Source organism: Oncorhynchus kisutch, unplaced genomic scaffold (genome assembly GCF_002021735.2).
Source record: "Oncorhynchus kisutch isolate 150728-3 unplaced genomic scaffold, Okis_V2 Okis09a-Okis19a_hom, whole genome shotgun sequence".
NCBI lineage: Eukaryota > Metazoa > Chordata > Actinopteri > Salmoniformes > Salmonidae > Oncorhynchus > Oncorhynchus kisutch.
The window spans coordinates 2,142,648-2,157,703 of record NW_022261985.1 but is presented as its reverse complement, the minus strand read 5'-3'; the positions used below and the strand labels follow the sequence as shown (position 1 = coordinate 2,157,703).

General features: G+C 42.1%; 2 protein-coding genes across 3 annotated transcripts; one reads left to right on the top strand and one right to left on the bottom strand.

The window, feature by feature from the left end:
- Positions 1-5,185: 5,185 nt before the first annotated feature.
- On the top strand, positions 5,186-9,321 carry LOC109877143 (mitochondrial-processing peptidase subunit beta). Its single transcript, XM_031815209.1, has 13 exons — positions 5,186-5,322; positions 5,694-5,831; positions 5,920-6,006; positions 6,101-6,230; positions 6,384-6,582; positions 6,976-7,055; positions 7,257-7,369; positions 7,714-7,857; positions 7,943-8,103; positions 8,289-8,374; positions 8,523-8,611; positions 8,731-8,806; positions 9,099-9,321. Exons 1-13 carry the CDS (start codon positions 5,239-5,241, stop codon positions 9,161-9,163), a joined length of 1,452 nt encoding a protein of 483 aa, XP_031671069.1. The 5' UTR covers positions 5,186-5,238; the 3' UTR covers positions 9,164-9,321.
- On the bottom strand, positions 8,675-15,045 carry LOC109877142 (dnaJ homolog subfamily C member 2). Of its 2 annotated transcripts, XM_031815208.1 has the most exons (16): positions 14,827-15,045; positions 14,067-14,257; positions 13,492-13,567; positions 13,254-13,352; positions 12,562-12,784; positions 12,272-12,337; positions 11,844-11,935; positions 11,600-11,721; positions 11,342-11,491; positions 11,115-11,203; positions 10,951-11,020; positions 10,687-10,868; positions 10,239-10,339; positions 10,041-10,151; positions 9,672-9,826; positions 8,675-9,407 (listed from the first exon to the last, which is right to left on the bottom strand). In XM_031815208.1, the coding sequence occupies exons 1-16, from the start codon at positions 14,882-14,884 to the stop codon at positions 9,339-9,341; spliced, it is 1,854 nt and encodes a 617-aa protein (XP_031671068.1). In that variant the 5' UTR covers positions 14,885-15,045; the 3' UTR covers positions 8,675-9,338. The 2 variants fall into 2 exon arrangements, with proteins under 2 accessions (XP_031671068.1, XP_031671067.1); XM_031815207.1 differs by lacking the exon at positions 8,675-9,407 and having other exon boundaries at positions 9,452-9,826; positions 14,827-15,027.
- Positions 15,046-15,056: the final 11 nt, after the last annotated feature.

Genomic DNA, 15,056 nt, shown 5'->3' with positions numbered 1-15,056 from the left:
ATAAATCAGATTGACTTCAGATTTTGTATATATATTCTAATGAATTGCCTTAACTAATGGTGTAAGGACTGAACTGTAGTGTATTTCAGTTTACACATTACAATCAATACAATTCCTAAACCTTCCCAAATTCACACCACAACACAAGTAACTACTTGATGAACTACTTGATGAACACGCTCAAGGGGATGCACAAGTAACTACTTGATGAACTACTTGATGAACACGCTCAAAGGGATGCACAAGTAACTACTTGATGAACTACTTGATGAACACACTCAAAGAGATGCACAAGTAACTACTTGATGAACTACTTGATGAACACGCTCAAAGAGATGGACAAGTAACTACTTGATGAACTACTTGATGAACACTCTCAAAGGGATGCACAAGTAACTACTTGATGAACTACTTGATGAACACTCTCAAAGGGATGCACAAGTAACTACTTGATGAACTACTTGATGAACACGCTCAAGGGGATGCACAAGTAACTACTTGATGAACTACTTGATGAACACTCTCAAAGGGATGCACAAGTAACTACTTGATGAACTACTTGATGAACACGCTCAAAGGGATGCACAAGTAACTACTTGATGAACTACTTGATGAACACGCTCAAAGGGATGCACAAGTAACTACTTGATGAACTACTTGATGAACACTCTCAAAGGGATGCACAAGTAACTACTTGATGAACTACTTGATGAACACTCTCAAAGGGATGCACAAGTAACTACTTGATGAACTACTTGATGAACACTCTCAAAGGGATGCACAAGTAACTACTTGATGAACTACTTGATGAACACACTCAAGGGGATGCACAAGTAACTACTTGATGAACTACTTGATGAACACTCTCAAAGGGATGCACAAGTAACTACTTGATGAACTACTTGATGAACACGCTCAAAGGGATGCACAAGTAACTACTTGATGAACTACTTGATGAACACGCTCAAAGGGATGCACAAGTAACTACTTGATGAACTACTTGATGAACACTCTCAAAGGGATGCACAAGTAACTACTTGATGAACTACTTGATGAACACTCTCAAAGGGATGCACAAGTAACTACTTGATGAACTACTTGATGAACACTCTCAAAGAGATGCACAAGTAACTACTTGATGAACTACTTGATGAACACGCTCAAAGGGATGCACAAGTAACTACTTGATGAACTTCTTGATGAACACGCTCAAAGGGATGCACAAGTAACTACTTGATGAACTACTTGATGAACACGCTCAAAGGGATGCACAAGTAACTACTTGATGAACTACTTGATGAACACGCTCAAAGGGGAGTCAATTGCAAAACAGTTAAAACAACAATTCCAAAACCACAAATCATATTCAAACCATATTTGGTACGAGTTTAACAAAATAAGATCACTGCAATATACCAATAGACTAATGCTGAAATATTTGACAAATCTTAACCCCAGCATAGGTACACTATATATAAACTCAATACATTAAGTAATGACTTTAAGAATGATTACCTGCATTCAAAGATAACCAACCTACAGCACTAGACTAAACTTCACTTGCATCATTCTTGTGGCACTGAGAGATAAACATGGTAATAATTTAACTAAAACAGAGAAAGCAACACCTCGTGGAACAACGCCTCTCCCCTAATTGACCTAGATAGTTTGTGTGTATGCATTGATATGTAGGCTACATGTGCCTTTTTAAAAACTATATGCAGTTTTGTCCTTGAGCTGTTCTTGTCTATTGATGTTCTGTATTATGTCATTCTGTATTATGTCATTCTGTATTATGTCATTCTGTATTATGTCATTCTGTATTATGTCATTCTGTATTATGTTTCATGTTCTGTTTGGACCCCAGGAAGAGTAGCTGCTGCTTTTGCAACAGCTAATGGGGATCCCAATAAAATACCAAATACCAAACTGATCCAATCCAATCAAATTGTATTTGTCAAATGTGCCGAATACAACAGGTGTACAGTGAAATGTTTACAAGCCCTTAACCAACAATGCAGTTTTAAGAAAATACCTAATGAAAATAATAGATAACAAATCATTAAAGAGCAGCAGTAAATAACAATAGCGGGGCTATATACGGGCGGAACCGGTACAGAATCAATATGCGGGGGCACCGGTGTTGAGGTAATTGAGGTTATATGTATATGTAGGTAGAGTTATTAAAGTGATTATGTATAGATAATAACAGAGAGTAGCAGCAGTGTAGAAGTGTGGGGGGGAGTGGTAATGCAAATAGTCTGGGTGGCCATTTGATTAGATGTTCAGGAGTCTTATGTTTAGAAGCCTCTTGGACCCAGACTTGGTGCTCCGGTACTGCTTGCTGTGTGGTAGCAGAGAGAACAGTCTATGACTAGGGTGGCAGGAGTCTTTGACAATTTTTAGGGCCTTCCTCTGTAAATAGCACACCCAATCTACCTACCTCATCCCCATACTGTTTGTATTTATTTTTCTGCTCTTTTGCACACCAGTATCTCTACTTGCACACCAGTTTCTCTACTTGCACATCATCATCTGCTCATATATCACTCCAGTGTTAATCTGCTAAATCGTAATTACTCAGCCTATTTATTGGACTATTTATTGCCTACCTCCTCATGCCTTTTGCACACACTGTATATAGACTTTATTTTTTTTCTACTGTGTCATTGACTTGTTTATTGTGTTATTGCCTTGTTTATTGTTTATTCCATGTGTAACTCTGTGTTGTTGTCTGTGTCACACTGCTCACTCTTTGCCAGGTCGCAGTTGTAAAGGAGAACTTGTTCTCAACTAGCCTACCTGGTTAAATAAAGGTGTTCTCAACTAGCCTACCTGGTTAAATAAAGGTGTTCTCAACTAGCCTACCTGGTTAAATAAAGGTGTTCTCAACTAGCCTACCTGGTTAAATAAAGGTGTTCTCAACTAGCCTACCTGGTTAAATAAAGGTGTTCTCAACTAGCCTACCTGGTTAAATAAAGGTGTTCTCAACTAGCCTACCTGGTTAAATAAAGGTGTTCTCAACTAGCCTACCTGGTTAAATAAAGGTGAAATAAAATGTCAAAAAAAAAATACATAAAAAATGGCCTGGTATAGAGGACCTGGATGGCAGGAAGCTTTTCCCGGTGATGTACTGGGCCGTACTCACTACCTTCTGTAGTGCCTTGCAGTCAAGGCACTACAGAAGTGCCTGGTATGAGCAGTTGCCATACCAGGCAGTGATGCAACCTGTCAGGAAGCTCTCGATGGTGCAGCTGTAAAACCTTTTGAGGATCTGAGGACCCATGCCAAATCTTTTCAGTCTCCTGAGAGGGAATAGGTTTTGTCGTGCCCTCTTCACTACTGTCTTGGTGTGCTTGGACCATGTTAGTTTGTTGGTAATGTGAACACCAAGGAACTTAAAGCTCTCAACCTGCTCCACTACAGTCCTGTCGATGAGAATGCGGGTGTGCTCAGTACTCTTTTTCCTGTAGTCCACAATCATCTCCTTTGTTTTGATCACGTTGCGCGAGAGGTTGTTGTCCTTGCACCACACGGTCAGGTCTCTGACCTCCTCCCTATAGGCTGTCTCGTCGTTGTCGGTGATCAGGCCTACCACTGTTCTGTCATCGGCAAACATAATGATGGTGTTGGAGTCGTGCCTGGCCGTGCAGTCACGAGTGAACAAGGAGTACAGGAGGGGACTGAGCACACACCCCTGAGGGGCCCCCATGTTGAGGATCAGTGTGGCAGATGTGTTGTTACCTACCCTTACAACCTGGGGGGGCGGCCAGTCAGGAAGTCCAGGATCCAGCTGCAGAGGGAGGTGTTTAGTCCCAGGGTCCTTAGCATAGTGCTGATCTTTGAGGGCACTATGGTGTTTAATGCGGGATAATGGTGTTGATGTGAGCCATGACAATACTTTCAAAGCATTTCATGACTACAGACATGAGTGCTACGGGTTGGTAGTCATTTAGGCAGGTTATCTTAGTGTTCTTGGACACAGGGACTATGGTGGTCTGCTTGAAATGTGTTGGTATTACAGACTCAGACAGGGAGAGGTTGAAAATGTCAGTGAAGACACTTGCCAGTTGGTAAGTGCATGCTCGGTGTACACGTCCTGGTAATCCGTCTGGCCCTGCGGCCTTGTGAATGTTGATCTGTTTAAAGGTTTTACCCACATCTACTGCGGAGAGTGTGATCATACAGTCGCCCGGAAAAGCTGGTTCTCTCATGCATGTTTCATTGTTACTTGCCTCGAAGCGAGCATAGAAGTTATTTAGTTCGTCTAGTAGGCTTGTGTCACTGGGCAGCTCTCAGCTGTGCTTCCCTTTGTAGTCTGTAATAGTTTGCATGCCCTGCCACATCCGACGTGCGTCGGAGCCGGTGTAATACAATTCGGTCTTAGCCCTGTATTGACACTTTGCCTGTTTGATGGTTCGTTGGAGGGCATAGCGAGATTTCTTATAAGCTTCCGGGTTAGAGTCCCACTCTGTAATCCATGGCTTTTGGTTGGATATGTACGCACAGTCACTGTGGGGACGACGTCATTGATGCACTTATTGATGAAGCCAGTGACTGATTTGGTGTACTCCTCAATGCCATCATAAGAATCCTTCAACATATTCCAGTCTGTGCTAGCAAAACAGTCCTGTAGTTTAGCACTTTTTTTATAGACTGAGTCACTGGTGCTTCATGCTTTCCTTTTGAATTGATTGCACATAAAGGAAGATTTCTACATGATAGAGTGCTTGCTTTGTTATCTAACTGATAGTGTGTCCTGACTGTCATCCTGTGAACCCCGTTCATTGCTGCTTGCAGCTATATTATTTGAAATTATTTTTTATTAATCAATTTCAAGCACACAGGAAATAGACAGACTAAATAAACAAAGAGTATATGAAAAATTTAGAACATAATTACCAGGGGAGAGAATAGTAAAGCATTATGATAATTAAGTACATTCAAACCAAAACCTTTGAAAAAGTTACATACATTCACGGTCTACACAGCTTTCTTATTACTAGAGGGGGAAATGGTTTTCAAGTATTGTACAATTTCATTCTTAAAGATTATAAACAATTTTTTTCTATTAATACATTTACAATTATAGCTACATTTGTAAATGTATATTTATGAATATGACATTTTACAAATCATAATGACATGGCAAATGCTGGTGGGCGTGTTACATGCTCATTACGGCAGCTCACTGAATAATCGCACTTGCGCAATAGCCATGTCACAAAAATAATCAACATGGCGACGTCCTTACATCGCCTTACCTCCGCTGGGAGATATCTTGTAAAACGGAATTTATTGAAGACTAATGTCTTAACCAGGGTAAGTCTCGATATCCAGAAGGGTGACAATTTTAGCCTGTAAACCTTGGTAGAATTATCAATAACAGATACTTAGCTAACTATAGTAGCTAATGCAGAGGGATATCCAGGCAGCATTGCCTGGATATGCCAGGTCCTGAAGCTTTGATGAAGTAGAAAAATTCCTTCTAGTGATAATTGACTCTGCGTGTGAAATGATCATACAACTTACTTCAAACCAGTAGCATTATCTAGATATTGTTTTTATAGTCTACACTAGAATAAACTGTAATGCCCAGCCCAGTAAAACTTGCAAATGCTATCAACGTTCTTCTGTAGCTAGCTGGTACCGTTAGTCGCTAATAGTACTCACTTCCACCCTTCTCATTGCAGTCCATTGTTGGTTCACACAGACTATTGGCTACGCAGGCCGCCAACCAAGTGATGTTAAATGTCCCTGAAACCAAGGTTACCACCTTAGAAAATGGACTACGTGTTGCATCTGAGGATTCCGGTCTTTCGACTTGCACAGTGAGTAACAGAGACCCTCCCACTGTTAAGTACAATCTGTCTACTATATGTGTGCTGAAGTCGGATGTCATCAATTGGTGCCTTGCAGGTTGGTCTCTGGATAGATGCAGGGAGTCGTTATGAGAATGAGAGGAACAATGGCACTGCTCATTTCTTGGAACACATGGCTTTCAAGGTTAGATGACAACCACTGCAAATCGCAACCAATGTCCATGACCATATTTGTTGCCGTTTGACATGTCTGTTCATCTGTGATGTGCGTCTGGCAGGGTACAAGGAAGCGCTCCCAGCTTGACCTGGAGCTGGAGATTGAAAATATGGGGGCCCATCTGAATGCTTACACCTCGAGGGAGCAGACTGTGTATTACGCCAAAGCATTCACAAAGGACCTTCCCAGAGGTATGACCACTGACTGTAAAGAGATTTGCTCCACTGTCTTGTCACTGAACTGTGTGTGGGCACAGATGGATAGTGGACATTTTGCTATAAGAAATGAAGAATCTTCGGTGTGGCGGAGACCATTTATAATGCTCCCCCTTCCTTGTTCTCCAGCGGTAGAGATCCTAGCAGACATCATCCAGAACAGCACATTGGGGGGAGCAGAGATCGAGCGAGAGCGAGGGGTCATCCTCCGAGAGATGCAGGAAGTAGAGACCAACCTGCAGGAAGTGGTGTTTGATTACCTCCACGCCACAGCTTATCAAGCCACAGCCCTGGGCAGAACCATTCTGGGCCCTACGGAGAACATCAAGTAGGACTCTCAACTGCCTCAGCTGGGGACTGGGTTCATTACATCACAGAATGGGAAATGTTTTGTAACCAAAAAAATAATAATCTGCATTCCTTATTGAACCAGGAAGCCTAGTCCCACTCGGATACAGTCTGTTTTCTTCCGTTTTGTGCCTAATGAACATAAACCAACTCACAAGAGAACAATGTTAACAAAGAAATGTACTGCAGAACAGGGCATCCGGTTAACTGTATTCATTCCCTTTATATCTGCGATGTTGTGAATTGCTCACTCCTGACTAATACACCCCTAGACTTGGTTATTCCTGTCAACTACTTAACTGTCACCTCAGACCAGTTTGCTTCATAGAAACCAGGGGATATGCAGTGACATTTCTGCTGTCTGTGTTTATAGAACAATAAACAGAGGAGACCTTGTTGAATACATCACGACTCACTACAAAGGACCGAGAATAGTGTTGGCTGCTGCTGGGGGTAGGTTTTCTCTTAAAGAGCACCATGCCAACATTTGTGAAAATGGCATGCTTATGTTTTGTAGTAATAAAGATGTTTCCAATGACATCAACCAATTAGTAGGCATTGCCTACACAATTGGTCAAAATTACACAATGTACACTGTCATTGACAAATAGCACAAAATATCTTCCAATGATTCTAACGTTGTCTTTTGAACAGGGGTTTCACACAATGAATTGATAGATTTGGCCAAGTACCACTTTGGGAATCTTCCTGCCAGATACAAGGGAGAGGCGCCAACTTTCCCACAATGTGACTTTACTGGAAGTGAGGTGAGATTGAAGGCACTTAATGTTTATCTCCAACAGGCAAACTTGCTCCCCATGGGCAATTCCATGGTAAGAGTGACACTCAGATTTCACTTTAAAATGTATTTCAAACTATGCACAAATAAATGTTTACAAAAACACATTTACTTGAACAGTGCAGATGCAACGTTTGGTAACAAAATGACAGCAAATGGCAAACCGTCATTCTCTTACTTGAACAGTGCTTTTGTTAAATGTTCAAAGTAGTCCTTGTGCATATAGTTATGGTTTGTTTAACTTTTCAGTAGTTGGTTTTTGTTTGTGAAATGAGTCACTTACTGTGGAATTTCCCCTTGTATGTTGGATAGATCCGAGTTCGTGATGACAAGATGCCCCTGGCACACATTGCCATTGCTGTGGAAGCAGTGGGCTGGTCGCACCCCGATACCATTCCCCTTATGGTGGCAAACACACTCATCGGCAACTGGGACCGCTCCTTTGGTGGGGGTGTGGTAAGTTCTCATTCATGTTCCCAGGCACCGGGACTCCTTCCAGGTCGATTCCTCCTCTTACAATCTGTGTATTGACCTTTGCCAGAATCTCTCCAGCAAGCTGGCACAGATGGCATGCCAGGGCAACTTGTGCCACAGCTTCCAGTCTTTCAACACCTGTTACACCGACACAGGCCTGTGGGGACTCTACATGGTGTGTGAGCCTGGCACCATCAACGAGATGATGCACTTCGCCCAGCTGGAATGGTGAGCACAGCTGTCACCTGAGTGGGCAGTCAAACCAAGCTGACCTGGTTATGCTGGAACAGGGTTGAAAAGGACAATGTGAAGAAAATCTGACCCAGCACGGTAGTGTGAAAGGGGGTTGCCGCTCAGTTCATACTATGACTTCTGTCCAATAAATGACTGACATTTACTTTTGTTCACCTCAGGATGTCACTCTGCACTAGCGTTACTGAGAGCGAAGTTGCAAGAGCCAAGAACCTCCTCAAGACAAACATGCTTTTGCATCTTGACGGTAAGACCACGTGATTAGGGTTTGAATTACCAATGGACTTTCAGGGGTACCCACAGTTATCTGCAGACACATTGACATTTCAATTTATATGGGAGGTATTTAGCCAACCCTGCCAATGATCGTAAAATCAAATGGACCTTTTTTCTAGGATCCACCCCCATCTGTGAGGACATCGGCAGACAGATGCTTTGTTACAGCCGTAGGATCCCTCTGCATGAACTGGAGGCCAGAATTGATGTGAGTAAAGGAATGTTTCGACCCCAAATGTAAGCTGTGATTAACATAGCAAAGACACTTGTGGACTGTGTTGGGAAATTGCAGTGTCTTTATTTGAAATATGTTTATGTCCCTCGAAGGCCATAGATGCAAAGACCATCAAGGACGTGTGTACAAAATACATCTATGACAAATCGCCTGCCATCGCAGCAGTCGGTACGTTGTGATTTCTATTGTTATTGAGAACAGATTCTAATTCATTCTGTTTACTGGCATTCCCCCCCCTTCCAAATTAAGGCTATTAGGGGTCGTCAAACAAAGTTATGCAATTTCAGCTACAAATATACACACTTCATTCGTTGCCAAAACAATACATACAATATTGCACTCAGTCAAGACCTTACCTGTGCTGCTAGGGCAAAACAGTGGAATTGAACTGTTGATGATATGACTACTTACAAAACTGGTGTGGTATAAAGAGCATTCAGTACATTTCCCTCTTTTTCAGGACCAATTGAGCAGCTCCCAGACTACAACCGAATTCGCAGTGGGATGTACTGGATGAGAACCTGAGAATTGGTGCTCTCTTTAGATACTTAGGAAAGTTAACAGCGAGCAGCCAACTGTACAATATATAAACATATCAACTTTTACAAACAGAGTTTAAGTTGTGGTTGCTTTGAATTTTATTATAAAATAAAGACCAACACAATAACGTTAAAAGAAGAACATGGGGCTGGTTGTCTTGTCATTTTCTGCTTTTACTGCCAACTTGTTCCTGGGCGGCCTTCTTGGCTTTGACCATCTCCACCAGTTCCTGTAGAGGAGAGAACTAGCTTTAGGCAGGCATTCAATCTGATCAGCAGTAGAGCCCTTTTAAAAAGGTCACTTCACATTGAGTCGACATGTGCGCTATGCAGCGTTTACTGTGAAAATCGGGCTCCATAAACATTGCCTTTAAAGGTGCAGCCTAAACGTGATCAGACTTAGAATGCTACAGCTTCGACATGTCATCTAAATTGTACATACAAACAGGGATTGAAATCACAAACCGAAGGATTAACGATAAGGTCCAGCTTACCTTATATCTCTTCATACAGTCCTTCTTGGTACGTCCTGGCACAGCTGCAGCAATCTTCTCCCACCTCTCTGGGGTGCTGACTGGGTAGGTCTTCAAGGCCTGCTCTAGAAGCTTCTGCTCCTCAGTGGTCCAGGATGCAGTGTTGGCTTCAGCACCTGAAGCAGTGAGAATTGAAGATGACAGTGAATGGCTAACACTAGGAAACATATCCAGAAAGAACCCGTAGTCACTACTACACCCCCCCCATATTACTTAATCAGATCCTCAAGTGTCGGAAGTATGGAGTCGGTGACAAAGTACTTTCAGTCATGGGTATTAATCCAGTGGGCTTTTGTGCAAGCAAAAATTAACTACTGAATGACCACTCACCATCAAATCTCTCAGAGGGCACTGCGTTGTCCACTGTCTGGGGCACGGCTGCATGCTCTTTGTTAAACTTCTCAAAGGCCTTCTTGTTAATCTCATCTTTCTGCCCGGGTTCTGAAAAAGTGGCAAAGTTTCAAACGTGTTTTGCAGATAATTACACTGACAAAGGCTCCTACATCTGGTGACATGACAGTTGCTCACCAAGCTTTTGTAAGTTCTTGGCTTTGTTGATAACATCTTTGGCTGTCCTTTTGATGCCACTGGTGGAGTGCAAGTTCATGTAGTTGGCAATGACTTCCCATCTACAGGATAGAAACAACGAAAGATTAATCACTTGAAAAGTAAAAGCATGAAATCGGCAAGGCCATCTACACCAGCAGTGGAATGTTCCGCTTCATGGACAGAACACAGCCAAGTTCATTAGGCAAACATTGCAGATAGAAATGTCATGAATATTGAACTTGTACCATTGTTCAAATTAAAGTGTGTTTCCTATGAATAGTATCAATAAAAACATGTCAATACAGAAATGTCATGAATAGAGTGGATTCCTTATTCTACATGCAAGAGGCAAGTTCGTTATGTATTTTTAGGCTCGTTTGTTCTACTTCAACATTGTGCCCTGTTGAACACAGCCCTGGGAGGGTACCTGGCGTTGGTTCCAGCAGGGAACAGGTTGACTGCTTTGATGAGCAGTGGGAGCTCTTCCTCATTCCAGCCCTTTCCTCCGCCCCCGCCTCCTCCGCTGGCCTGTACGGTAGTACGGACAGCTTGCCTGGCCTGCACCTCCGCATCCTTCTCCTTTTGCAGCTGGGCATTCACCTCCTGCACCTGTACATACAAAACAATGTCAGTGGTACAGATGGAAGCTGTGTACCATATTTACACCCAGTCATCATGTGGTGCTCTCTACCTGCTTCTCCACCGCTACCTTGCCCTCCTCCTTTGAACCCAATGCCAATCCTTCATTCAGGGATTGCAGACTGGAGAAAGAAAGTGATTCCCACTGTATTGAGTTCAACTGCAGATTTGTATAAAGTATTACCAATAAGGCGAATTTAAATTAATATCCTTTACCTCACAAGCTCCAAACGGTCACAAAGTTTCTCTACATCTTCCATCATTTTCACACTATCAGATTCATTGTCACCAAAGTAATTCCAGTTCTTCAGGGGAAAACAAAACAAGAGGACAGGAAAATACTAAGATGAGTTGGGGTACCTTTAACAGCATTACAATCTTGCCCACTAATCAACAAATGTTCATTAATTCCCTGGAGAGAGGCCACCCCATTCAAGCAGCACCTTGCAAGTTGTCCTCAGTTTCTGCCTCTCTTTCTTGATGGCCTTCTTTTGGATCTCCTTCTCCTTCTTGGCCTGCTGGGCAACCAGTTTGGCCTCCTCTTCCTCCTTCTCTTTGGCCAGCCGTGCAGCATCCAGCTCTGCCTGCCGAGCCTGATACCAACACAGTCAGAAACGCATTGAAGTCTACGCAGAAACAATCTGGACACAAAGGAGAGGCAAGAATAAAACAAAATACATGTTCTAATGTGTCGGACTGACCCGCTCCTTCTCTTCCTGCTCTTTCCTCTTGGCGTCTGCTTTGGCCTTCTTCTCATTCTCCTTTCTGGCCTTCTCATCATCTTTGAATTTCTTTATCCTGGGATCAAGGCTGTAGGCCGTGTCTTTCAACAGAAACGCACCCAAACAGTGTCATTCCATGAACCCATCTGCCAGGTATTTCAGTTGAGTTAGTCATTTTCTATTGTTCATGTAAGAACAGGTATGCATGTCTAGTGGGCCTTACCAACAAGCGTCCGTAGTCTATTCATCTCTTCCTTCTTCCTGGTGGCTCTGGCTGCACGATTCTGCTTTTCAATCCATCTCCTCTCATCACGACTGAATTCAACAGATGAAAGCATACAAATCAGACACTACTGAGAATGGAAGACACAGGCAGCCTAGCGGTTAGAGCTCGGGGCCAGTAACCGAAAGGTCCCTGGTTCGAATCCCTGATCTGACTATTTGAAGAAAAAAACGACAGAAAAAAAATAGGTTGATGTGCACTTGAGCAAGGCACTTAACCCTAATTTGCTCCAGGGGGGCACCGTACTATGGCTAACCCTGTAAAGCAACACATTCTACTGTACCTGGTGACAATAAAAGATCTACAATACATAAATATATGACAGTGGATTGTTTTGATATTACCCACCATGTTCTGATATTACTTACCATTCTGCCTTGTCCTTTTCCTCTTCATCCAAATAAGAAAACTCTCTCCATGAGTCAAAGTTGTACCTTGATTGAGATTATGAATGGGAAACAAATTCACAATTCAAATAAATGAACAAGAAATATCAAATCATTGTGAGAAGTTGCAATACACCGCATGTCTGAAATAAGTTCCATATTCAGAATTCTTTGTCTGAAAGAGCAGTAATTCCCTTGTAGTTCAAAGTTTAAACTCAAAGGAATTTTCCGCACAATGACCAATGCTGATGGCCAGCGATGGTCTTACTTACCAAACAGAATAAAAATTATCCACATCCTCAAAAGAGGAATCCATAGTGCCAAGTCTGGGAACGTGTTTTTTAGAAGACCACCGGGCATTTCTCTCAAAAACGGGAGCATACGCCTCAAAGAAGTTATCTTTGCCTTCGCCCTTTGAAGGCACAGCGTTGTCAAAGGTAGGATCTACACTGTCAAATGCTCTTCGCTTCACAGGATCTGACAGAATCTCTATAGCTGGTATGAGATAAAAACACAAAATATTATTGTTAATAGGAGCTGAAACAGAATGTTTAGCCTCAAGAGATAACATCTACTTTATTAGTCCACCAGATAGATATCAGGCTTTTGCTTTTATCCAACACCATCCCTCCCGATATACACACACAAACACACATTCGGCTGGAGCAGAGGGCAGCTGCAGTGCCCAATGAGCAGTTTAGGGGGTTGAGTTTGTTGCTCAAGGGAACATTGGTAGTAGGTGGCACCTAAGATATTGATGCCAGCAACCTTCTGGTAAAACAATACTATATTTCATACTATAATCATTGTATTTGTATACAGAGGGAGTACTGTGAGGTATAACACCTATATAAAGACAGTTATCCAAAGGGACTTACTTTTTTTAGGATGTGCATGTGATCCCTGCAAGATTTGAATAAACCATGACTTTGGCATTGCTGACAACGTTTTTCAATGTCCTTACCTTTAGTTATACAGGTGAAGTAGTCACCGTCTCCTTCTACAATCAGCTCTCCCGCAGCTTTCCTTTTGTCAGGGTGATGCTTCAACACCATTGCCTTGTCTGTTGAAAAACATTACACTTAATATACTGCGGTAAAACAAGCTGCTATTCTAATGAACTCAAAGTAATGTCAGAGAAACCTTATGGTCAACAAATATAATGTGGTTCAGAAGACAACAGCACACATGGAAATACTCACGGGCAGCTTTGATTTGTTTCTGTGTCGCCTTGTACCTCATATGAGCCAGTCCAAGGACAGCATAGTGATCTTGATTCTGAAAAGAGAAACGCCAAGGAGGAAGACATCCTTTACTACGTACTCCCAAAAGTAGAATTCAATACACAGTGTTCCTAATGGTTCTGAAGGGAGGTCCCACTGACATAACGTCTAACTCAGTGGCAGTCGGTGCTGTTTAAGATGAGGGAGGACGATTTGTTTTATGAGCATGGCCTTATTTCTATTACAGCATATTGGATGAGTGCCATTCATATTTCATTCACCCAGCTCAATATAACGTCAATAGGTTTAGGCTACTACACGATACAACAATTTCCCCCATACCCATAATGAGGTTGCTACAACAGGTCAAGAGAAAAATTTTAGTAATGAAGAGTGACCCATTTAATACCGCCTTGCACACTTCTTGCATTCATCTAGCTGATCTAGGGTGTAATTATTAGTCCAACAGTTGCAAATGAGTGTTTCGATTGGACAAATTCAGGTATGTTTCAATTATTTTCAATAGAATCGGCAAAATGAATACACCTGACTACCTTCCAGTCTTTGGGGTCCAGTGTTCTCAGCTGGGGGAAATCCTCCAGCTGCAGCTCTTCATCCTCAGATTCCTCAGACAGCTCCTCCTCTTCCTCAAGCTCCTGGAAGGAGGCCGATACATTCCTGTTCCTCCTCTTCAGAAAGGCCTCGAACCACCGACCAACAGGTTCCACCTCGATCTGCACTGAGGCTGAGGGAGAGGAGGGCAACCATTATCCCCTCCATCTGGCTGCATTCTCTCTCTGAGAATAACATTCTGCAACCTACCAAAACAACTTCAATTCCCTTGTTAACAAAACATACATTTTGTATGAGTAAGTGTAAGCTAGGACTGTCAAATATCCTTTAATAAGTTGAGTTGTCCTCATTTTTTTAAAAGTATCACTAAATGTCCACAAATGAACAAAACATTGCCATGGTAAGTGTTATAGCTAGCTATGTGGGGCTACAGTATATGAACAAATCTGTGCAGCATTCAAAACTAAGATTCAGCAACAGGAAACACAACATAAATTATGTCCCTCTTAGTCATTTAGCTAGTTAGCGTAACAATTTTCATAGACAGTAACGTTAGCTAGCTACAATGATTGTATTAACAATATGAATTAAATAACACTTCATACTAGTATGCGTTAACTAGCTAACGTTAGCTGTTCTCTGATATACCGGTAGTTAACTAGCATAGTTGATTGCTAGCTAGCTACATAATAGCGAATTGTGTCAGTATCAACAATATTTTCACTCTCATTCAATGCTTACCAGCAATGGCATTACAGTAGACGACTGTAACATCCCCTTCTAATGCTTCTATTAGCATATTGGAAAGGTGTGCTATAACATTCAGCTGTGAAATGTATTCAGTTAAATGCTTTCTAAAGTGCTAGTATGTCGCCCGGTTTTTCAGCACACCACATGGGCCTGCTTTTACAAGTGCCTTACTGGGTAGACCTGGTTTACACTCTTATAATTCCGAAATCCCACATAGGATA

Excerpts from the sequence above, each read along its gene's own strand:
- LOC109877143 (XM_031815209.1), top strand. The coding sequence starts at position 5,239 with ATGGCGACGTCCTTACATCGCCTTACCTCCGCTGGGAGATATCTTGTA. Across the intron at positions 6,007-6,100 it reads TGGAACACATGGCTTTCAAG|GGTACAAGGAAGCGCTCCCA; the intron begins GTTAGATGACAA and ends TGCGTCTGGCAG. Across the intron at positions 7,370-7,713 it reads GTGACTTTACTGGAAGTGAG|ATCCGAGTTCGTGATGACAA; the intron begins GTGAGATTGAAG and ends TATGTTGGATAG.
- LOC109877142 (XM_031815207.1), bottom strand. The coding sequence starts at position 14,884 with ATGCTAATAGAAGCATTAGAAGGGGATGTTACAGTCGTCTACTGTAAT. Across the intron at positions 12,785-13,253 it reads CTTCACCTGTATAACTAAAG|CTATAGAGATTCTGTCAGAT; the intron begins GTAAGGACATTG and ends ATCTCATACCAG. Across the intron at positions 10,869-10,950 it reads AGGTAGCGGTGGAGAAGCAG|GTGCAGGAGGTGAATGCCCA; the intron begins GTAGAGAGCACC and ends TTGTATGTACAG.